Source organism: Pseudopipra pipra, chromosome 5 (assembly GCF_036250125.1).
Source record: "Pseudopipra pipra isolate bDixPip1 chromosome 5, bDixPip1.hap1, whole genome shotgun sequence".
NCBI classification, from domain to species: domain Eukaryota; kingdom Metazoa; phylum Chordata; class Aves; order Passeriformes; family Pipridae; genus Pseudopipra; species Pseudopipra pipra.
The window spans coordinates 39770990-39795280 of NC_087553.1; the positions used below are offsets into that span (position 1 = coordinate 39770990).

The 24291-nt window shown below is 35.3% G+C and overlaps 1 protein-coding gene and 2 long non-coding RNA genes across 10 annotated transcripts in view; 1 reads left to right on the plus strand and 2 right to left on the minus strand.

The window, feature by feature from the left end:
• Window positions 1–1518: 1518 nt before the first annotated feature.
• CNOT2 (CCR4-NOT transcription complex subunit 2) overlaps window positions 1519–24291 on the minus strand; it is an 80394-nt gene continuing 57621 nt past the window's right edge. For 7 of the 8 annotated variants that reach the window (XM_064655675.1, XM_064655668.1, XM_064655672.1 and 4 more), the window contains 12 exons: window positions 21850–21997; window positions 21052–21234; window positions 18999–19078; window positions 17735–17860; window positions 15094–15218; window positions 13542–13662; window positions 13274–13430; window positions 11394–11455; window positions 11248–11297; window positions 10324–10424; window positions 9607–9751; window positions 1519–2658 (listed from right to left, as the gene is read on the minus strand). In XM_064655675.1, the coding sequence (XP_064511745.1) occupies window positions 2572–2658; window positions 9607–9751; window positions 10324–10424; window positions 11248–11297; window positions 11394–11455; window positions 13274–13430; window positions 13542–13662; window positions 15094–15218; window positions 17735–17860; window positions 18999–19078; window positions 21052–21234; window positions 21850–21997 (1385 nt within the window). In that variant the 3' untranslated portion in view covers window positions 1519–2571. The remainder of the gene's footprint in view (window positions 2659–9606; window positions 9752–10323; window positions 10425–11247; window positions 11298–11393; window positions 11456–13273; window positions 13431–13541; window positions 13663–15093; window positions 15219–17734; window positions 17861–18998; window positions 19079–21051; window positions 21235–21849; window positions 21998–24291) is intronic. The other variant, XM_064655674.1, reaches the window with a different exon arrangement.
• LOC135414663 (uncharacterized) lies at window positions 5242–9600 on the minus strand. Its single transcript, XR_010430773.1, has 2 exons — window positions 6728–9600; window positions 5242–6696 (listed from the first exon to the last, which is right to left on the minus strand). It is a non-coding gene; the product is annotated as an uncharacterized LOC135414663 (long non-coding RNA).
• On the plus strand, window positions 18322–22903 carry LOC135414662 (uncharacterized). The gene is made up of 3 exons (XR_010430772.1): window positions 18322–18535; window positions 19450–19530; window positions 22502–22903. It is a non-coding gene; the product is annotated as an uncharacterized LOC135414662 (long non-coding RNA).

The following is a 24291-nucleotide window of genomic DNA, read 5'->3' on the forward strand; positions in this document are numbered from 1 at the left end:
CACCTTTTTTCCTGTTTAAACCTCTTTCTCTTGCTTCAACCCAGAGTATAATATGAAATTAAGTCTTAAGTTTTAAAGTCTCCATATATGCTTACTGAATCAATAAAAAAAGCCAGACTGTTTTTCTCCTTGGAAGAAGCAAAGCAGTAGTTCCTTGCTCATAGGTGAGAAGTATCCTAAAATCATGAATCTCACATTTTTAAAAGATTGGGGAGTTGAATACAACTGTATCGTCAAATAAATTTTTTGATAACATAGGTTTACAGTTTCAGTTTAATTGTTTTTAAAGTACCATAGATACTTAGTATTTTAATGCAACTTATTTTGCTCCCTTTCCCATATGTTGTTTATTTCCACATCACATTAAAAAAACCCCAAACCCATATAATAAAAAATAATCACATTTGATCTGAAGACGCAAACACCACTTCAGGAATCCTTAAGGAAAAAAAAAAACCAAAGGTCACAGTGGACATCCAACAATAAAAAACGTAACATTAACTGTGGAGGGAATAAGACGCTTTTGGAAAATTATCCTTTTGAAAATTCATAAATTTATGTTTGAATAATCAAAGATATGTTTGAATCTGCTTTAGTTTGAGAAAAAGAAAAAGCCACCACCTTTTTTCAGCTGTGTTAGCCATCATATGGATTATAATTATCCTCTTCTTTCAAGTCGAGAAAAGTTTTCTTTAATAATAGGAAAAAATAAAATCAACAGGCTTATATTTTTATGTCTACCATCTTAAAATAGAGATTAGAAAAAGTGCAGAATTTAAAATGCCATACACCTGACACAGAACCACAGCAAGGCCATTAATGGTCCAACTTCCAAGCATAATTCAACACATGCCAACAAGCTGCTTCTGCACTACATAGAAAAATGGGTCAAAACGTAAAGACAACCCCCCACGATTCGTTGACGTGTCTTTTCTTGCTTTGGTAATTTCAGGTATTTTGAAATGGTCTGCATGGCCAGAGGCAACTCAACCAGAAATGGTAATCATATCTAGAAAAAGAAAACTATCCAAACAGTTCAGGTTTTTCTTGCTCTGCTCTAGAGAACAGTTATAATTTTCAGAACAAATGTATATTCATGTTTGTTAGCATCTGGAAGTTCAAGTAGCAGTGAACATCAAATGAAATGTATTTCTGTTTTAAGTGTGAAAACACCAACATGGAACTAAGCTGAGCTCAGTTCTAACCCAAGTTTCTTCCAGGTGTTCCTTCTGTGACGAATTCTTGAAGCATCTTTCTATCACTTGACATGTTACCCCACCCGTCTTTCGAAAAATTATTTGCTAGTATAGAGAAGGGATCTGAAACGAAAGTTAACCAAACTTTTTGGCTGTGGAAAAGAATATAAAACTCTCATAAATTTACTTGTCAGCAGCAAAAAGACTCTTCAAGTGTCTTAACCACTGTACAGTTTCATAGTTTTAATACTTCAACTTTTTTTTCCATTTTTCATTGTTGAAGAAATAATTTCACAATCTCAAATCAAAGTCAACACTGCAGTGAGGAGAGCTTTTCTACTTTATTACAAAGAGAAGAAGCCTTTATGTGGTCAGAAAATACAAGATTGATCTTTTTTTTTTCTCTTCCTATGAAACGCTGCTGTTCAAACAGCCAGAGTGAATTGTCTCAGTTCACTTCTTTAAGTCCCATCACATTCACTTGGGTATGGATGTCCTTGGCTGCTGAAAATCTGGCCCTTTAGTGCACAGGGCGACAAAGTAGTCCCCTGACCAGCAGTTCCAGAATGTCCCGTTTTCATATATTGCATCCATGCACACCTCCTAAAAATGAGGTACAGCAGGGCAAACATTTTCCAAAATAGATGTCATATATATAATATATACACATTCGTACATACATACCTTTATTCATGTGATGTCCAAAAATTTAAAAAAAATGTACACATTTATTACAAAATCGTAACAAAGACTGGACAGTGTTTTGCTCATTCTGGAAAGATGAAGCTCAGTAATACACAACTCTGGAAACTAACCAGAGACTGTGGCAATATCGTTCTTCTAAACAGTCAGATATTCTTGCATTAAGCTTGGCGAAAACTGCCTTTCAAAAACAGAAGGGGAAGTAAAATAAAGGAAGCAAACCTTGCTCATCTTTCCAAATGAAATACGAGAAGGATCTTCACATAAAAATGCACAAACAGTTTTTATTACCAATAGTGCTACAATGAACAATGCAAATTTTGTTGTCTAATTTTTTGTCTTTTTTCTTTTTTTTTGTTTTTACATTTTGGAAAACTAAGTGGTAAACTTTTGTCAGTGTACTCGCTTGTCTTTACAGACCCAAGCTTGTCTGCTGGCAAAAAAGAAAACAAAAACAAAAATTCAGACCCTGCTCAAACTAAAGAAAAACAATTACAAATTTAGTTGTTGGGCAGCACATAATTAGTAAGGCAGGACCTCAAATGGTGACCCTTCGCATGAGCCAATTGCCAGATCCTCAAGGAATTAAAACCAGGATGCCTGAGCCACATCAGTTCTGCAGTTATGTTGAGTATTGTGCTGAGACAGCCATACCCCAAGAAAAGGGAAGTCTTTAGAAGGCTTGCTGAGCAGGGTTGTAGTTGAAGGTTGATGGCAGATGAGGCCTTTCTTCTAGTTTGTCATATTCCAGATGGAACTCCTACAGTTAAAAAAAAAGACAAAACCAAATGACATATCATTTACTTGTTGAGACCTGGTCTTTCTACCAGCCATTGAAAAGCACAAATACAGAGGAGATCAAACACTAACTTATCCTAAGGCAGAAACACTTGATTTTGCTATCTTGGATTCCATATTTTAAGTAGGAAAAAGCAGTCAATTATAACTATCCTAAGCCATTATACCTGCAACACGTAGGCTCTCCTATTCTTTTAATGCTACATGACCCTCAAAACCCTTGTTATGATCTCAAACAATTTTATATATGCACAGACACAAAACACAAATATGCAATCACAGCATGAGCTGAATTATGAACAAAAGCGTCTGTCTTTCCACATGTCAGGAGTACAGAGGCTTAGTTTGGATGAACTGAAGTTTAGGAATAGTTTGTATCATACTACCAGACCAATTGGCCTCAAGTTGTGCCAGGGATGGTTCAGGTTGGATACTGGGAAAGGGATGTTAGGCACTGGAATGGATTGCCCATGGAGGTGGTGGAGTCACCACCCCTAAAGGTGCTCAAGAAACAACTGCATGTGCCATGGTCTAGCTGACATAGTGGTGACCAGTCAAAGGCTGGATTTGATCCAAAGACGTCTTTTCCAACCTAAATGGTTCTGTAATTCTGTGAAATCGTAAGTTAAACTAGCCAAGTTTCTCCTTTGGGAACACTATCCAAAATGCTATAGACACAAAGTACTGAGACCTACTTAAGCCAGAATTTATCAAAATATTTCACCATGTTTCATACTCATATCTAAGCTCCAGACTCAGCAAACCTGAAATCCTGTATTTTTCAGATACTTTCAGCAGCGTAATTATGTCTCATCTCTATTTCATTTTCATTCAAGAAATAGGGTAAGCAGAACTTTCAGAACTGCTCTTTAATGGTAGTGCTTGGTAATTCAACAAAAGTTACCTTGGACACGCACAGTTAATTTATTTTGCCTAAATCGGTGGAGAATCTCAGCAGGACATCATCTCTATCTGCAGAGCAAACTTGCCCCACTATTTTTACATACAGATGAAAATACTGAGAGTAATGACAGATTATTTTAGAACACTCTCTGAAGTGATTAAATAGTATAATATTTCAGTACAAATTAAATTAAGGACCAAGTCAATTCAACAACAGAAATAAAATCTAGAAACTCCAACTCGCAGACAAGGTCCATTTAGCATAAAAAGAACATTCAGCATGGTAAAAAAAGAAAGTAGAGGTAAATGTGAAGCATTCTGTATTCCCTTGAGAATACTGTCCCTAAAACTGGAAAACCATAGCAATATCTATGTAAGGTTACAACCATCTGCACTGAAATGTTGGTTCCCTGCTCTCTACTCCAAACAAGTTTTTAGGGGTTTTTTGTTTGGTTGGGGTTTTTTTGAGTTATTTATTTATTTATTTGGGTGATGGGTTTGTTTGTTTTGACCTTTTAGGTAATATATGCAGAAGTGAATTGCTTTTGGCATTCCTAATTAAAACTGCATGCCAAATTGTGTGTGTTCTCTTTTTGTGCAGATACATACATGTGCTGAGACTGAATAGATGCCTGCTCCCTCCTTGGGTCAGAAGCAAGATGAAGGTGTACAAATCTGTGTATGTATTTTAGCGTCAAAGGCTAGATAGCCTAGATTAGGTTGGGCTAGATTAGGTTGTGTGGATCTTATGGGGCCAACAGGAAGGCTGGAGAGAGACTTTTTGCATGGGCATGTAGGTAAAGGGGAATGGTTTTAAGATCAAGAATGGTAGGATTTAGATTAGCTATTAGGAATAAATTCTTTACTGTAAAGGTGGTGAGGCACTGGAACAGGTTGTTCATACAGGTTGTGGACACCCCATCCCTGGAAGTGTTCAAAGCCAGGTTGGATGAGGCTCTGAGCAACCTGGTCTAGTGGAAAGTGTCCCTGCCCACAGCAGAGGGGTTGGAACTTTAAGGTCCCTTCCAATCCAAACTATTCTATGATTCCACGATCTTCAGTAATTCTGCAGCCATTTTATAATAGAAAAGATACTACTCAAGCTTTCTCTCCCATTCACAGTTGTCAAAGTTTCTATCTTGCACATAATCATGGAAAGGCCTGCAGATTACTATCAATCTATGGTCAGCTTTAATCAGATAACTGAACCTCCACAAGCTCTGTCTGAAATGCCTTCAAAATTACCCATGGAAAACTGCTAATGAGACTAGTAAGATATAGTAAGTATCAGTATCCTAAAAAAGGGTTTTCCAAATCCAAAGCTGTTGTGAGCCTCTATTGGCAGTGGTAGCTGCAAGCAAGGTGTGTGTGGAATAAATGCTCAGTAGCTTGAGCAATCCTTTGTCCCACAAATTGATGTCCCTCATTCAGAAGGAGGAGTATGATTCCCTACCAAATTTTCTTTAGAAGCATGTGAGTTCACACTTCAAACTGTCATCGATTGCTAAAATAAACAGGCTTAAAACACCCTTTTTGATTTGCACTGCAGTATCAGCAATTCTCAAATTCAATATTCAGCAGTGTAGAAGAACACCTGAAGTTTTATTTGACAAAACAAAAAAGAGAACTCATTGACCGAGAATTTTTGAAAACTAAAAGGCAATTATTTATTACATATAGGAAAATACTTGTATTACAGGTATACTTTATGGTTTTGTTTTTGCCACTGGGGTTTAGGATGTCAACAGCAGATACTTTTAATATAAACAGATACAAACAAAATGTAAAAAAATACCATTTATCCATTGATAAATGCGTTAAATTGTTTTATTTTCCACATGGAGGTAATTATTAAAATGTAGATACCGTTTATTAACCAAGAATAATAAATACTAAATGTGTGTGAAAACTTAGAGCACACATGTGACACTAAATAAATTGTTCTATGCAAAGAAAATAACCACTTCTCACATCATCCTAGGAACTTGCTTTGATGGTAAAGTTACATCAGCCCGCACATGTACAAACAGGATACTTAAGACAGAAGAGGATTGCTTAGAATGATCTTAAGCATTAATAGAGTACAACAAAACAAAAAAGTTAGCAGAATAGGTAGTGTCCCTGAGGATAAATATTCTGGACTGTGTAAATCCATCAGAGCAGAGGGTAGAAATCCCACAGCTAGCTCAAGAATTCCAAATGGAACTTAAAAGTAGCATTTATACTGACTTAGAGATGGAGGCAAAGACCCTAATTAAAATTAGGGGCTGAACTGAAATGCTATGGCACATCTCTATTAGAATAAGAAATTAACTTTCTAGTAATTATGAAACTACTTCAATTAATATTGATCTTAAGAGGATAGGGAGTAATTTCACATAGACAGCAACCCTGACAAGCAAATAAACACTTGGAAATCTAACTTTCTGAACTTTCTGTCCCATAAAGATTCCATGTTCTGTAACTATAAAATCAAAGTAAAAAGGTCTTATAATTTTGCTCCTTAAACAGATTAAGTCTCCTTACTGAAAAGCAAGAAGGAGAAACTCTAGATAGCTTACTTCAGACAACTTAAATCAGGATTTCAGTAAATGTGCAATTGTCGAAAGCACTTCTGGTGTCATATCTACTTCCCTTCTCATGTCTCCTCAACAGCAGCAAACTATAGCCACAACCTAAGTGAAAAAATCAGTGTCTTTAACCTCAGTGTATTTTCCATGTGCCCTAGGATGAAAACCATATACAGACATATCTATAATCAGATTCTCCTGCTTTTTAGTTTGCATTTAAGGTGAATTTGAAGTTTATTGTCATTTATTTTTTCTTCACTATTTATTAAACACTATTTATTAAATACCAGTATGTCAAAACAGAATCCATTTGATTTTATTTCCTAACAGTTTAGGAATTCTTATTACTCAGCTACTTTACTGCATTTCCTTCTTCAGTTTATTATCGACTAGGAATATAAAAATAGAGCCTATAGTTTAATAAAAAAGATAAATATATTTGATGTTTTCTTGAAAGAATTCGTTCATCCTTCTTTACTTTTGTTAAATCAATGTAGGACACTATCAAAAAATCTATTAAATCATGACTGGGTTATGATTTTACAAACTTAGTCCTACGATTTAGTCACATTATCTAACGGCTGTATTTCATTGTATCTATCATACTGCACCGTAATTTAAAACGGGGACAATAAATACATAAGCTCATAATGCACGTCTGCAAATGTCTGCAAGCAATGTCTGCCAAGTACAATACATTAGAATATGTGCTGCCCTATATTTGAGCATATACACTGGAACAACAGACAAATTGATAAAGCACCTTGAAAAACAATTGAACATGCACACAAAAGAGACAGAATTTACCAGAAATTTTTCCTGTCTGACTGCTTCAAAGGACTAATGGAACTCTTAAGCAGTAAGTACTATTGTGGACTTCTAAGGAACCGATATTCCCAGCCTTCACTAATAACGTAGCAGTTACAGTAAGAGACTGCAATTTATCATAATTCTTTTTTTCTTCTCCAGCTCCTTATAGGTTTCACTTCCTGAAACATTTATTAATTACTCCTGTGTTTGTTAGAAATAAATTACTTAGCCATACTTTTCTTTGTATTCAAAGCAACACAGTTATTAAATACTGCTGTTCTTGTTACGGTAAGTCTACATTAGTCTTCTTCAAATTCCAGAAATTAATACCAGAGGTAACAAAATTACCACTGAATGTTAATATCACACTTAAATAAATAAGAACTTAGATGTATGTCATCACAGATGGAAATGTCACAGAATTACTTCTAGTATGCAATTCCTTTTCCATGCAACAAAACCCCACAATTTTCCCCAAAATCATTCTCTGCCTTCCTGTGATCAATACTCAATTTGCCTGCTGTATTTTGCACATAGTCATGTGCAAAACAAATCAAAGCTAAATAAAAATTTCAAAATAATATTCCAGTTCAAATTTTTACATTAAGGAATATGCCAGCCTAAAAGAAAAGATATTATTGCATCCTATGGACATTGGGGGTGGAATAAATAAAATAATCATGTTCCTTGTTAAATTACCACTGCAGGTGCAAAATTTTAGAAAATATTATCTCTCCCTTACTAGCTATCAACAGCTTCTTAATGTCGGGGGAATTATTTTCAGCATGTAAATAAAGAGAAGAGAAACTATGTAGACCTTGGGAAAAACCATTCATAGAACAGCAGTGATTCCCATCTCTCTTTCAGCACAGTGTCTCCAGGAATGCTAACAGAAGGATGTAATGTGCATCACTTAAGGACTGGATGCTGAGTTTCAGCACAGCACTCGGGATTCCAAATAGAGACAATACTATCTTCAAAAGTAATGCTAAAGCATCAAGTAGCAGATTTATACATTTAGAACAGGCAGGAAAAGAACAGACACTGAAAAGATTACTTTTCTTATACAATGGGCACCACTTCCTCCTAGTAAAAGAAATGTTGTGTTTCCATGCAGGCTAAAAATGCAATTCCATTGATATATGAACCTACGTGAGGCTCTCAATGCTCATAAATAAGTGGAATATATTCAGGTGACTCCAAAAAAGAAAGCTATCCTTTCAAAAGGTAATTACTTCCCCTCTGATGATCTTATGTAATAATAAAATAGCTTTAAATAGCATCTTGGGGAACCTAAGGAAGTATACCAAGCATCAAATAACAATTTGAGTAGAAACAAAAACTTTCATTTTGTTCGTGTTTTTGTTTGAGGGGAGTGATGCTTTTGCTTAAAAGTTTTGGAATTACCTTGCACTTAAAAAAACCATACAGCTAGGGCTTGCCATTAAAATCTTCAGTTACAAAGGTTTTCTTATGGCAGCAGAAAGGCAGAAGAGACAAGGAGTCACACATGCAATTGGACTGAAGAACCTCCCATATCCTTTAGAGCAACTAAAAATGTTGATTTCTGAGGGGAGCTTGCACAAACTAAACAAATTTTGGGGGGGGGGAGAGAAAAAAATTGAATTATATCTAGTTAATGTCAAGATGATGGCAAATACACAGAGAGAAGAACACTCAACTTTATTCTCTTTAAAACAGATGTTTAAAAACACATCAACACATATATGTAACTATTTAAAGCAATGTTTCATAATCTCCAAGTGTATAAATACAACTTGCTCACAGCTTTTCAGCAAACAATTCTTAAGTTATGCCGCAGGTGAAAAGATTTCTGATTTTATGAAATACCTAAGCATGTGGAATCACAGAATATAGTTCCAACGTGCTGGAATTACATCTGTTGAGTTGGTCTGATCTGATCTGTTAGATGTGATACTGTACCTACAGATGGTCTGACACAGAACATTACTGAGAATATTCATGGACAGAATGGGATAAATAGATTATGAGAGCTGGGAATGGAAAAAGCTGTAGCTTTCTGATTTTTTTAATGCTTTGGTCTACAATATAGAAAACAAGCATCATGAAAATATACCTCCCCCTTAAAAGAAGTTATTATTTCAAAGAACTCTGATGTTAGACAACAGCATGGATGTCCTGAAGTACGGTCAAGGAGAGACAGCACCCAAAAACAAAAAAAGCATTCCCTACACCCATTCTACATCCATTAATTCCAAAGTAAGGTGTGGTAGCATCCTATTTAATTTTCCGAAGCAATAATAAAGTGTTCATAAGCACAATTTTTAAAATGCCAAATAATGCTTTCCATTCTATAACTGTGTACCTGGAAAGAGCTTTCAATTGTAACAAAACTCATAAGAGAGGTTCTATGTCCTTCTACCTCCCAAAGAAAACCGGAAATAAGAGAGACAGCTTCTTATTTTGCACAAGCAAGCCAGTGTTTTAGGCAACCTTTATTCCCTCACACATCAGAAATTAGGATCATGAACAACAGGAGGTTAAAAAGTTTGAGATTTTTGTGGAGAAGGTTGTGTTTTAATTTTGTCTTTCTAAAAATACATGGTTGACAGATTTAAAACATCTGCACAAGGGAAAAGAGATACCTTAGCTACTTTCCTCCAGTTAAGACAGTCAAAGAAGTAATATGTTCCCCTCTCGTACGTATTGGTTTTCATTGTTGGCTCCATGCCCGGTGCCCTGGTGATCCATACTCGTTCTTCTTTGTGGTATCTCCAATCTCGGTTAAATCTTTCATTTTCAATAGGAGGGAAAAATAATTTTTAGTGTTAGTTATCTGAAATTGACATAATAAACTAATTTTAAAGGTTTCAATCAATATTGTGCATTGCATTCAAATCCAATACAAGATTTCTACGATGTTGTTATTATACCTGTGATTTCATACCTCTTCCATAAAATTATTACACCTCAAAATAAACACATATGAAACTTTAAGAAGTCTGATAGTTTCAAACAACAAACTCTTTTTAGGAGTATTTACTGGTTTTTGTTTTGCTGAAGATAGGTAAGTTACACATTTAATAATGATTGGCACTTGCCATTTTTTCACAGTGCTTCATAATGCAAAATTCATGGGACAGGCTTTTGATTTCCACTATATGAATGAAAAAAACCCATATGAAAACAAAGTTGGAGGAGGTATTTTAAAAAAAAGATTTCCAGTTCAAGATGACTAAGCTTCTTTCTTTCAATGTCTAACTTGTTGGGGTGTGATTTTTTTTTTTTTTTTTTTTACATCTACTACTTCATTACTGCAATAGATTAACTCATATAAGAGTGACAAAATAGTTTGAACGTACAGCTCTACTGCTGCTAATAGCTGTAATACATCTCCTCCATTCATGTAATAGAGATAAAACAGGAGATCTTCTCCATATCGGCCAAGTTTTATTGCAGCCAGCTGCAAAAGATTGAAGAAAATGAGGATGAAAAATCACAATAGATAAATGTTTTAAAACATACTATCCCACTTAAATAACACAAGGATACATCCAGAATGTGCTTCCATCCTAAGTGTGTTGAAAATGATACTCTAATATAACAAGAGTAATAATTACTAAAACAATCAATTTTTCTTCACTTTTAGTTAACCTTTCCAACTTAAAGGATACAACAGAAAAATAAACAGATGTAACAAATCAGCAAGACAGAATTTTCTCCCTGTATGTGTGTATCCTCACCTACTTATTTTGTTTGAAAAAACCCAACAGAACAACTTCTGCATGTATTTGCTCACTTCACACTCTATTAAGCAATATTACTAAAACTTCTTTCACTATTTTTCAATGATCCCTCTTAGAGAACCACAACAGTTGAAAGAAAATATATATCAAAAAATCCCTATTCATGTAGATACAGAATGAACAGATAAATGTGAGAACCACAATTTTGAACTCATCTCAAGAAGAAATATCTCCATTTAATTAATTTGGCATTTGAATAACACTGTAAGAATCCTAATCTTCGGGAGAAGAGCAAACTCTTAAAAACATACTGTGCTCTTTTGCTATTCTTTTGCATGCCCATTCTCTTTTTGTAAGGTATAATGGGTGCTTGATGTGTCCAATCAGCCTGTTAACACACCACTGCTCCTAGAAAGACTGAGGAGATCCATAAAATGCACTGATTTCAAACATTACCTCTCTGAAAGAAAATTTAGAAAATTTCTGGTAATAAAGTAACAAAAAATGCACACATACACACACATAGACACATGTACTCACCTTATCCCTAATGTGAATGTTAGTTAAGTATTCAGATGGAACATGGAAGTCTAAAAAAGAATCGGAATTGATGCAACTATTAAGACATGTAAATGAATGTAGTTTGCAAATATTAATACTGATTTAAATAGTTATTTCTCTCTTACCTATGTCTTGAGGTCGACAAGGTGATGATGCCCAGGGGGATGCAAATTTGGGATAAAGATTTCTGAAGAAAAAGAAAAGCATAAATTTATAAAAATTAAACCCCAAACCAACCGACTTAAAAAAAAAAAAAAAAAGGCTCCATAAACAACCCTGAAAACCTAAAAACTATCACACAACCAAATCACTAGCTGGGGTGAGAAAAAAAGGAGGAAAATTTCCTAAAACAGTTATATTTATTAATTTTCTTTTTAATATTCAGAGTAAGGTTGCATTTAAACTGCCATGGGAAACTACAGGGTCAAGATTTCCTTTATCTTTCCTTCTTAGGAAACTTAAGTGTCAGAGATCCCTTTTTCAGGTATCCAATATTATACAGGGTTTCAATTTGACTAGGAGCAGCTGTCACAAGCCTGGTGGGTTCTGATTTATTAGCCTATGGTTTCAAAGGGGAGGAGAAGCTCATACTGGAAGGTTGTTTTTTTTAAAACTAACCAGTAAAGATTTTACTTTTCTTCTGAACAGGAATTAGAAGAGTTAATTTAAACTATTAGAAATACACACAGAATTCTTAAATTTTGTTTCCAAAAGCACACTTATTGTGTTGTGTTTCCAAGTCAGACAGGTATTTTTTACCATCATAAGTACCTCACAGGGCAGAAAAATTTGTCTTTTCATATGTGAACTGTTTTCAGTTTTTCAAACAACAATTCACAGAGCAAAGAACGTTTAACATAAGGCAAGATGGCAGGCCAGACATGGAGGACTGCATGGGCTGTTTGCAAAGCTTTTCTGTAGCATAAAGTAAAACCAACTTTATAATACAGAACTGTCTGGATTAAACATTAACTCTATGCTCTCCATCCAAGAACCTAAATACGCTATACAGTAATTAGATATTAAGAATGTTAAAAATCCAGCTATTTACAGCACAGCTGCTAAAAAATAAAGAACCATTTCTCCTGTGCTTGATATCCACATTCATTAAGTTTCCATGATTATATGCAGCTCCATATAAATTTGTGAAAGATGGAAACTGTGCACGTATGGTGTCTGGTCTTTGTTTTTTTAATACAGTATGTGCAAACCTTAAAATACGTATGTTACTCTGCCTATAAGGCTAATGCTATGTAAATCTCTGCTGGAATAAAATGGTGTGAGACTGTCAGCTGAAAGTCAGAGCACCAGAAATTAAATTTCTCTCACAATTACAGTTCTTAGAAGACACCAGTCTTGTCCAAACTGCACTAAGTTCCTTCTGTAACTCATGGAGAAAGAGAGGCACTCTGGGTTGGTTGGTTATTCATCTCACCTGTCTTACGCACTTCTCTTACCATTAGTGCAGTCACTAACTGCTCTTCTCCCCACTGCCTCTATAGCAAACCTAGATGACTAAACTAGTTCACCTAGGTGAACTGACTAACTAGAAGTTAACTATAAAACTACATTTTCATTTATATTTATCTTCTGTGCAGTGTAACACTGCAGGTGCTCTCTTCATTATTACACTAAATCGAATTTATCCCCCAGATTGCTGAGAATTAAGTGTAGATATCCCCAGGATATATTATTATTTGAAAAGTAATCTATACATGACATTTATAAACAATATGCTGTCAATTCCTTGAAGAAAGTCCTAAAGAAGTTAGGAGAATAAGTAAAGCCATTAGGTTTATAGAAAGCTTGCATAACAGGATTTCAGCATGCCTTGAAGCACAATTCTCTTCTTTACAAAAATTTTATTTTATCATCGTTACATTTTCAAATTTTATTTGGCAAAATACCTTGTGGGTTTGATAGTCAAGTGAGCTAAGTGAATGTACTATGAATGACAGCATAACAAAACCAAAACTGAAGACAGTATTAAAAACCAGAAACTTACTCAGGAGAGTTCAGATTGAGACCTAGTGTTGTTAAATCACTTCCTAATGCAAGATGTACCATTCCTGGATCTGTTTCTGCTGCCCTGATGAATGTTAACAAGCCAATCATTCCAAACTGGTCCGTCACCATCCCTTGAGGAATGTTGGTAACCCGACCTGGGCAAGAAGAACAAATTAATTTTCTCCTTTTAAGAAGTGGAGAAATCGACAAGGAGATCTAAAAGACTGTCAAAACTTTTAAAGCAGAAAAAGTGGAATGACACGTACCATCAGGTAACACCTGGATCCCTTTTTTCTGCTGGTTGTTGTTTTGCGTAGTTGAACTTTTATCTCCAGGAAACTTGGGTCCATCTGTGCTGGATGATGTTTTGCCTGATGTACTCAAATTCTATTAAAAATAATATGCAGAGTTGGTATGACGAAAACAAACCAAATGCAAAAACTCACAGATCATATCTTTCAGTCAAGCACTCTAAGCCAGTACCTCAAGTCACTCTAATAAATGGCTCCAAGCTGAAGCTCGAGTTCTGCTGACAAACCTTATGTAGTGTTTACCACTTCCTAAAGCATACCTACCATACAGTAAGTGCTATTAACAGGCTAAGAGTTTGCAGTTTAAAAGGATAAGGAAGTATTTTACACCTGATTTGGATCTCCCAAGTGCCTGTGACTAGAGTTTCTTTTGGACTCACCCACATCGTGTACTTTTCCCCCCAGTCTTGCTCCTTTATAACACTCCATGACATAGCAACAGATAATAAGCCAATTTCAGGTGCAAGCAACATACAGTAAGCATATTTGCAACTATCAGGAAAGACATGTAAACACTATGTCTGGCAAGAAAACTGACTGTGCTCTAGGTACTCAAATACTGACAAAAGAATCTGCCATATCCATTAGAACAAGTTTACAGTAACATAATCGCATTTACTCCCTCTCTCCTTACTGTACTCAATGCTAACTGTATCAGAACATCTTCCTCACAACAAAATTGGCCACAACATTTGGGGCCCGGGCTTCCTACTGCCCCTTTTTTTGAACAGTTGCATTTTTTAGTTCTCACATGAGTTATTAGTCACGTCTACTATTTATTCATCAGTATTTATGCCACCCTCATTAACACATTTTTTGCAATTAGAATTAAACAATCAGAAACTAGAACATTTTGTCAAAAACTGTGAAAAACTGTCCTCTGTCATCCACATTTTGTTCATGTTTCATTTGCAATAAAATAGCAATTTTTATTACAAATTTTTCAAACAACGAAGAAAAGCCCATAATTTTAAGAACTAAGCTACATACCTAACTTATTATAATTATACCAATACTTAAGATACAATGTATCCCACTAGTCTACAATACAGCCATGAATGATCTCTATTAAAAGAGCTTGTTCACTTTGATTTCACATCTGCATATAAGAATTTTACCTTGAATTGATATTGTACCACCTAACTTTCAAAAGATTTGACAAATTTGAAGAAAGAAGTTATAACGTGTAAATTACTACTACTGATGAGAGGCATCAACAGCAAAAAATGAGCTGCAACTGACAGAAAAAGAAATTATGAATTGCAAACTTGAGAAATATATACCAATTCTCAAAAATAAATTTTGAGGTGTCCAAGCAGGGTCACAGTGACTGTTTGGACCAAAAAACTTCCTGAGAAATTCCATGCTGCTTATGCTGAATCTCTCACCAATTTAGAGGGACAAATTTGAAAATCTTGTATTACAGATATAGTCACTACCCATTTTAAAATATAATCATCAAAAGAAGTATGAACACTAAAACAGAGAAGATTAAGGGTTTACTTACAGATTTATTGTCATCATTACTTGATGTTGGGTCTTTGTAGCTGGAGCCTGGTAATGCTGGAAAATCTTCATTGTGTATTGAAAAGTCCTGGGACTGCTCACTTGCTGGTTTTGTTACCATTCCAACTATCATCAAAATGCAAGCAGGAATAACATTAAACAACCGCTAAGTAAAGACTTCTGCTGATCTTGCTCACTGTCCATTTTCACTATGCTCAAGCTGTAAAGCGATGACTTAAAAAACCAGGTAAAACAAAACAAAGCATACTCATTCAAAACATCCTCACACATTAGACTAAAGCCTTTTATTCAAGTGTGAGCTGAGAAACACTATGGGTTAAATTCAAATACATCCACTGCCACCTTGTTTGGCACATCTAAATAATCAAATAATCTTTACAGGCATTATTAAAGCTGTAGTCAGGTAAATCCACTGATGAAGGATGTACTCTTTTAAGAGTGTGATATGTTTTTCCTCCATCCCCTAATTGCATGAAGAATTTTGTAGCATAATCTCTTCAGAAGCATGTATTCTCAAAGTACGCCCAGCTAACTTGCAACAGAACATGTCACGAATTAAATACTTGCCTGTGACGTAAGAACAACTCCTACTTTCAGCATGAAAACTGAGAACATTTAGCCTGCAACTCTCAGTGCTCTGACCCTAATTTCAAAAGAGCAGGCCAGTCATACTGGAATTTGGATTCTGACTACTGAAAAGCAAAAAGGCAATGTGGTTTGTTTTTTTTCCCCTTTATGCCAGTTAAAACCAAACCAAACCAAACCAAGTTCCCACACAATGCACCCAAGAGCAAAGACTTTTCTAGACACAGAGAAGTAATACAGTGATTTGGTTGCAAAGAACACTGCAACAGAGGAACAGAAAACAGAAGGAAGTCTAGGGCCTATTTTTCAAAGGTTCTTAGTAGATGTATAGGATCTAAAATGGTTCAGTAGATGACTATATATGACTATTCTGAAGTTAGAGGTCAAAGTTCCTTTATTTAAAAAAAAAGAACAACACTGAGTTAATCTTGTTTCTGCTGTCCAGCCTTTTCATCCAGAGTTATGTCTTCCACTGGATAAATAAACCTGATAATGAATTAACTTTAATGAATATTTTTATTCTATCTAAAAGTTATTTGAAGTATAATTTTCCTGAATAACCAAGCATGAAGAAAGTATGTCTCTGCTCCGTTTCCAACCTTCTTTTCTTGTCCACAACCATTTTTGTCTTGGAAGACAGCATCCAGTGCATCTCACATCTCCTTTTCTGGATTGTTTCTACCTCCATATGCATCCCCTGTGTTAAGCAGCTCAAGATAACTCTTCAAACAGAGAACTTTCTTTCGTGGTTCACCATACAGTTGTGCAAACGGCTATGCTAGCACCAAAATGGGGAAATGGTGTAAGCATGAGAGCAATTACAGGGGATTTTTTTATGCTGCAGTGCTGTCGAGCGCTGAACTCCAGATCCATGCTGGAAGTACATCTGGAAGTGGATCTCCCTCCTACCTTCTATCATTTTTTCATATAATGTCTTTTCTTTCAGAGTTGGAACTGGATGACCTTTAAGGTCCCTTCCAAACCAAGTCATTCTATGATTCTACAATGGACAAAATTTCATGCAAGCTGTATTAGGTCTCCACTCTTGGTCTGAGTTTTGAGTGTCTTTGTTTGGGGAAGTGACTTTTCCCTGTGTTTGGCACAGGCGAGTTTAACTTGTTTGGTTCTTTCTCACAGCTATCTTACACAGAGGGCCTGGTTATGCCAAATCCATGAGGCTACTTTCTGTTGATAATGAGGTACATATTATCTCCAACCACAGATTGAGCTATCTCTGAAAAACACCAGCTTTTATAGTTAGAAAACACTAAGTTATTTTTGGTTAAAAATTTGACAAGTACCACAAAAATAGGTTATAAAAGCAACTTTTCAGAGTAGCTGATGCAACGTGCATGACAAAATCTACTAAAGCAGTAACAAAAAAAAAGTTTTGTGCCTCACACTAAGCCTACCTGAATTTTTTCAAGACCCAATTAATAAGATTTGTATCCACCTAAAGTTTTCTCCTTTTATTGTTTTTAAGTTGTTCAGCAAGAACTATATAAGATACCTACTTGGAATCTGACTGATAATAGTTGACGCTTACAGGTTATTTTTTTTGAAATTTGATGTTTGTCATAAGAGTGATGGTGAACAGTACTACAGCAAATACTATTAATAAACAGCAAAAATACACAGTATGTTTACAACTGCTGACTTTTTACACAGTAACATCTCTACTATTCAAATACTATTCCTGTAACTTATTACTCAGACATCAACAGCTCTTGCAATTTGAATAAAACCTGTTACCTAAGGTTACCTGTTACCTTGAGCGAGCAGCCTCAGAGTAATCATACCGGACAGACCAAAATACCCAACAATCTCTATTGACAGTAAAACTAGAGCGTATGAATTCTGATACTTACAACGGGGAGTCTCCCATCACCGTAATATTAATTATTTCTTTTTTTAAATGAGTCTTAGGAGCTCACACATCTGGCATTTTTGAAAAGACTACCTAATGTCTTATGAACAGCAAAAGCTGAATTAAGCAAATACCTATTTCATTCAAAGAGCTTTCAGTATAGTCTTACCATAGGGTGCCCTTCCAGCTAAAGGGTTTATTAATGGAGTTGGATTGCCACTTCCTTCCCTTCTGTTTCTGTCTGCTAGTGCTGGAAAATCTGAGAGGTCCAGTCCTGTCACATTTTCACTTCCATCTACAATAAAAACAGATATTTTTAATTTGCTTACATACTTTGCTCAAAGACTTCATTATGTGCAAGACAAATGTAGGACATATCTTCTTTAAGTTGGTCTTTTTTCTTGTACTATTATTATCACAAATAACTACAGCCTTTGTGTTACAAGACTTGCCTAAAGAGCACCAAGATGTTTGAGGTTTGCTTTTAAATAATAGCTAGTCAACAGCATTTAGTTACAAGGTCTACTCCTTTTGAATTAAAGATTGCACATGTAAAATACAGGCAGACGATCAAAATTACAGTACTAGGATAGGTGGTCTGTTTTAAATTTGAAGAGCTATCAAGAAGAAATTTGAGAGAATAACCCATATTAGCAGCAGCATCAAAGAGCTCTATTGTCCTTAGACAAAGTAAGACAAAGCTGAAGCAGCTGAAGAGCCAATGCAGTGCAAGTTACATGGGAACACTTTTTCATTTGCAGCAGAAAATACTACATGGGTGAGGCCAGAGCTGCAGCTCTACAAAAATGTCACAGTGTCCTAAGGAATGCCCAAATCCTTCCACTCTTGTGATGTCACCAGCACCTCAGGTTGCTTCATATATGCAACCACCTACAGAAACATCAGCACACATGAACCTAAGGCATTTCTGCACAAGGATATTTTCCACTCTCTAGTTCATTAAATTCAGGTGAAGAAGTAATTCCCAGAGAAAAATCACAACTGAAACAACTGACTGAAAGGAATACATAAGCCAGCTGTTCAAAAGGAGCTTGAGATTTCAAAAAAAAATGCTTTTCCACTGGTTTTATGTATCTAATGTTTTCACAGAAAATGGATAAATCTTTTCTTCTCTGATGTCCTTATCAATTCCATGAGCTATTCTGCATTTCTAATCAAAGAGGAATAATCTATAACCACGTGAAGTACAGCGAGTATACTACAGAGTACTTTGTCTTCAAAAGTTTTAAAATCCACTGCTATGAAGTAGTAACAATTTGCTAGCGCTGCTCTTGGAGCAGCATTTCTATGGAACAACTGAAAATTATAAGAAAGTTGCACTCCAACAGAACAAAGTTTTTTCAATGAGACTTATTTAGTAAAAAAAAATCTCTACTGTAGTTTAAGATCAACATTAAACAGAGTAAACTCACCCGTTCCATTAAAAATGTTACTTGATAAGGAGTTATTCATTCCAAATGCCTGATTTCTGTTCATCCCAAATCCAGACATACTGTGAAAAAAATTCAGGAAGTCAGACAAAAGGGTATATGTATGTTTTAATTTCCAGTGGAAGGTATTAAGGGGGCAAAAAAAACCCCTAGAACATTTAAATTATTTCAAGCTTAAGCAACCCATATTAGCCTAAACTCAGGTTTTAATTATTTTCCTTTATACTTCTGAAAACTCTGAGCAGCAGAGTCAATCAAGTCAACTAGAATGACTTCAAAATAGCTCCGTTTTTTAATAGCCACCATGTCTTAAGATATCTGTCAACCAACAGGTTATGACAAACACAATCGTTACTCAATAATTTCATACAGAAAAATGAAGCAGCAGTAAATGCAGTAGTTAAAAGTCAGACTGTAATTCATTCATTTGCAGGTGGGAAGCTGGATCATGAGTGATCAAGTTTGTCACGACTCATTCATAATCTGAACGATTAAGGTGTGCAATCACCACCAGGTACACACGGCATTACTACGAGCATAGGGACAGTCTCTGTCATAAGAGGACACAAGTTAAAGTTTCATACAGTCAGGCAAAAATACCTGAAAACATCTAAATATCATATAGGTCTAGTGTGGTTGGAAAGACAACCCCACAAATAATCTGCTTCATTCCATGAGAGCTGGAGATGTTGAGAAGCTCAAAGGTAGGCCCCAGTTGAGTAAAATTCTGAATGTCTGCCCAGTGGGAAATCACGACATTCACTTTTCCCCCATAACAGGATGAAAGCTGATATTTTAGAAATTTCCATTAAAAAATAAATAAACGCTTTCCTAGTGGAAATCACAGCAACTTTTTACACAGTTACAAATCTGAAGCATTTCACTCTAATTTGAAATACCCTTAATTGCTTCATGTTCAAAAACCTAACCTAAAAATTTTCAATGCTCCAACTAAGCAACTATTCAGAAAACACTTCTTGGAAGTCAAATAATTCATGCACCTGACAAGCAAACACCATAAACTTTTTCCCAACAATGATTTCAAAATTTTGCTAAATATATCTATTAGTAATTGGATATTGTACTACTACTATACTTCTGTAGCCTAATAAACTGTAGAATAAGAACCTGTCATTGTTCCAGAGATATTTCCTTTTCAACTTGTAAAAACTGTAGCTTCTTGAAAGTGAGATATACAATGAAACAGTGAAAGATGAGGATTTTAATTCAAATGCTCCTACGGACAGGGATTTCATTATTTTCTCTACAGCTGAATGAAATTTAAACACATAATTTCTGTACATGTATCAATATCCAATATTATTGTCCTCTGCATGTAGAGTTTTTAAGTATGTTACTACTTCAACCTTCTGAGATCTCAAATTTCAAAAACACTTTAAAATATGATATTATCTTTTAAAATTATCCTCTCCTCTACTTGACACTATACAGGATAGAAAAGGCATATTCTATGTAATCAGAGGCAAGACACAAAGTCTTCTCGTAGTCCAAGAACATAAACTGCTACCACCGAATCGCTAGTGCTGTGATCATTGAGAAAAGCATCTGTATGCCTATATCAGTGTGAAACTACAAAACTAAGTAGCCTGATTAAGATTCAAATAACTGTGACATTAGTTTTCACCTTCCTTTATCTATTTTATAAAATACTATATTGGGTTAGAGATGGCACCTGACTGCATTAGCATGTTTGTGCTCCTCTAAGAGCGACTCCCCTAAGGAGGGGCCTGAAGGGAGAAAAAGGACAAAACCGGGAGCACAGCGATCATGAGGTCATGGAACAAAGCAGCCAGCCATGCAAAGCTGTGACTACACACATTAAATAATTAGAACTAAGACAGCACTTACAACAAGTTTATCAGTATGAAGAAAGCATAAACATAGCATCAAAACACAGCTGAAGCCTAATGAACACACGAAGCAGTTTTTGAGACTTATTCTAATGGATAAAAATTACATTTCCTGATTAGCATGTACATGGCTCTACAGGGATGGTCCAACTAAAGAGCCTTACCTGTTCACAGTAAAAGGTTGTCGAGAGGGTTGCTGCTTTGGCATACATATTATGCTTGGAGAGCTTCTGTTGGGGCTGCCTAACCCTGAACTGCTCATGCTGTTTGTCCTGCTGGGAATTCCAATGCCCTGACCAACCTGGGAGTGGTTCATCATATTCCTAGGATTCATAGGCAATATCCCCCTGAAAGAGAAAAACCATCCACAGAGATGAATCTGTACAACAGTATTTGGCTACTCATTTGTATTACTAATGTAGGATGGACTCTGAGCTGTTGCAATTTAATTTGCACTTAGTGACCAAACAGCATGTTTGGATTACTCTCTATAATTAATGCAGTTCTGGATTTCTTCAGAAATACCAGATGACCCTTTACATACTAATCAAGTCCTTGGTCAAGTTTAGATAAATACTTAAATATTATAAATACGAAAAGGTGTTACAACTCCTTTTTTAATGAGAGCTTCAGACCCACTATCTTAATATTCTTACACAGTGTATGACATCCTATAAAAATTTTAACTGTATATTTACCTGAACAATCAAATAACAACCTCTTACATTCTGAAGCAGAATTTGCCAGCAATTTGTCCTTTATATACAAAAATCAAATAATGTCTTACAGTAAATCCTTACTATTTTACTGTATTATTTCCCTAACACAGGCAGTGGTCCATAAGAAACTACTTTTCTTCTTTTTTATCAGACTGTAAAGTAGGTGAGGCAAAATATGCAGACCATTTAACAAGAGCTCTGCAAAAAGACACAATCGCAGAAATATTGGCTGTCAATAAATACCTGCTCGGAGATGGAGGCGTGTGAAGTGACATTGTTGGTACCCCTGTTGTTGGCGTTACGTGGCTCGGTAACTGAGTGCCTTGTGATAAGCTGCGATTTAACTGAGGGGTATTGTTGCTCATTCCCCTCATTGGAAGGCCTAGTGCACCTATTGAAAAAAAATTCAGAGGGGTGGAGATACAGAGCAATCAGGAACAAAGTCTTCTCCATCAGGTGTAGATGGAAACAATTTATGCTGACAACGTACCAAAAAGTGTAAAGACTGAAGGAAAGTGCAGTGCAAAAACTAAGTCCTTGTCTTCATAGTAGATGTCTAATCATCAAATTCAGCCCTATTTCTCTTTAACTTAGACAGGCTCTTTGAGGAATTTCTGTATTCGAAGTCGCTAACAAAATTTTGTTTCCTTTGAGATGTATACTGTAGATGAAGGGCTGAGTTTTGAGGTTTTTTATGAGACATGAAAATCTATAAATTATCTCATAGAAAGGCAGTATTTTGGGAAAATTAGCAACTGCACTCAAGAAATATGTTAACTGGTATATATATTTGGCCAGTATTTAGAACACCAATTTGTCTTGCTAAAAATTAAGCAAATCTTTAATAAAAAAAAGAAAGTGATGGATATTTACTTAACAGTAACATTGTTTTCAGGACAACGAAAGCAACATTTTAGGCCAATTCTCTCTACAGTTTAAGTTGCTTCTTTATGGCAACAGTACTTCAGTGTCCATGATCAAGTCAAGTTTGACCTTTTGAGAAAAGAAAGCAAGCAGAATTTTAAATGCCCTCTATTTGCATTCAGAAACATACAGAAGAGTTTTAACATTGTGATCAAAAGTATTTTCTATACAAACAACTGTGTGACAGAATAATGCAAGCTTTTTTTCACACTTTTTTCAGTAAGGTAAAAAAATAAGTTACTTCAATTTAGAAGAGCAGAAGATAACCAGTTACTGCCCTGTCCCAAAATGTCCAAAAGGTTTATGAAGTTCCTCATCATTCTCACATCACTTTTCTGTGTTTATGAAGTTCCAGAATTATGATCAAAGACAAAAAAAAGTCATTTAGTGCAGTATAGCAATAGGAACAAACTTAGCATATAAAATGCAATAACTGTAAGTGACAGTTCCTTTTGCTTTGGCACAAGGCTGCTGAGGTAGACTCACAGAACTCAAAACCTTATCTTGCAGACCAAACAAAAGAAAATTATGATGTATCAGCACTCTCCCATGGTAGATCGCCACTGCAGAAGAGCTGAATATGCCATTGTATAATGTGATTAAATACTAAGAATGCAAAAGACAGACATAGCATATGCTCAAATTATTATCAAGACAAGGTCTGAAGAAACCTCCCAGTCATTTAGCTCTCACACTTAAAGAACTGGTGTCTGTGTCCTATCCTACAATTTACAACCCAAAAAGTTTGCAACAAAACTCAAAGTGTTTATAACACTCAAATCTGTCTCTATACATTCAGATTAAGAGCTAGTGTAACTTGCTATAACAAGCATCCTAACACGTCATTAAAATATATCAAGGTGTTCACTGTAAATATTTTGGCAATTTACTGCATCAGAATAATGAAAATAAGCATAAATATATGTTATAAATAATATTTCACAATGATTAACAATTACATGGAATTTTAAAAATAAAATAGTATGAAAAAATACATACACTTTTAAACTAGATACAGCACACCAAAAAACCACAATTACAACATTCAAGTTAATTTTGTGCAAGCATTTGTTTTAGCAAAGCCAGTTTTACACTGATGGTTATTTCTTCTTGTTGGCTTTCTTTAAACTAGAATTTTTAATGATTAGGGATGTTACAGCGAAGTAGAACTATATTCCTGGCAAGAAGGGGCAGTTGAAATAGTCACTGAGAAAATGCCCTACTTTTTTCTTATTTTTTCCAGTTTTCTAATTGAGACAAGAGATCTATATGGGCTATACTGGAGGCTGATCAATGAAATGGCCAACTTCCTAATTTTATGTCTAAATTACATTAGCTTTATAACATGGCATCTTGCTTAATGACTGACAGCTACCAATCACTAAAAGCGCATAGCCATTATCAGCTTTGTTTTTCCTAAAAAAGTATTTTAATCATAAGCATGACTTCAACACAGAAGTTTCTTGTTGCTTTTCCTCAAGATTTGGTAGAAATTGACTTCTGATAATATTTACTTTTAAGTTTTTGGCTATGTATGCCTCCCTGTTAGAGATTACATCCTAGGCACCACAACCAACTCTATGAACAACTAAGTTGATGAAAAAAGTTGACCTTAAAAATAAACAACAAATAACTGACAAATAGAATGAATAAACTATTTCAGTATCTGTAGACAGTTAAGTTTGAAAGATTCAATTGTGCCAGAATCAGGACCCAAAAGACAAGACACAAACAGGACTCTTGGACTGGCTAGAAGCTGCT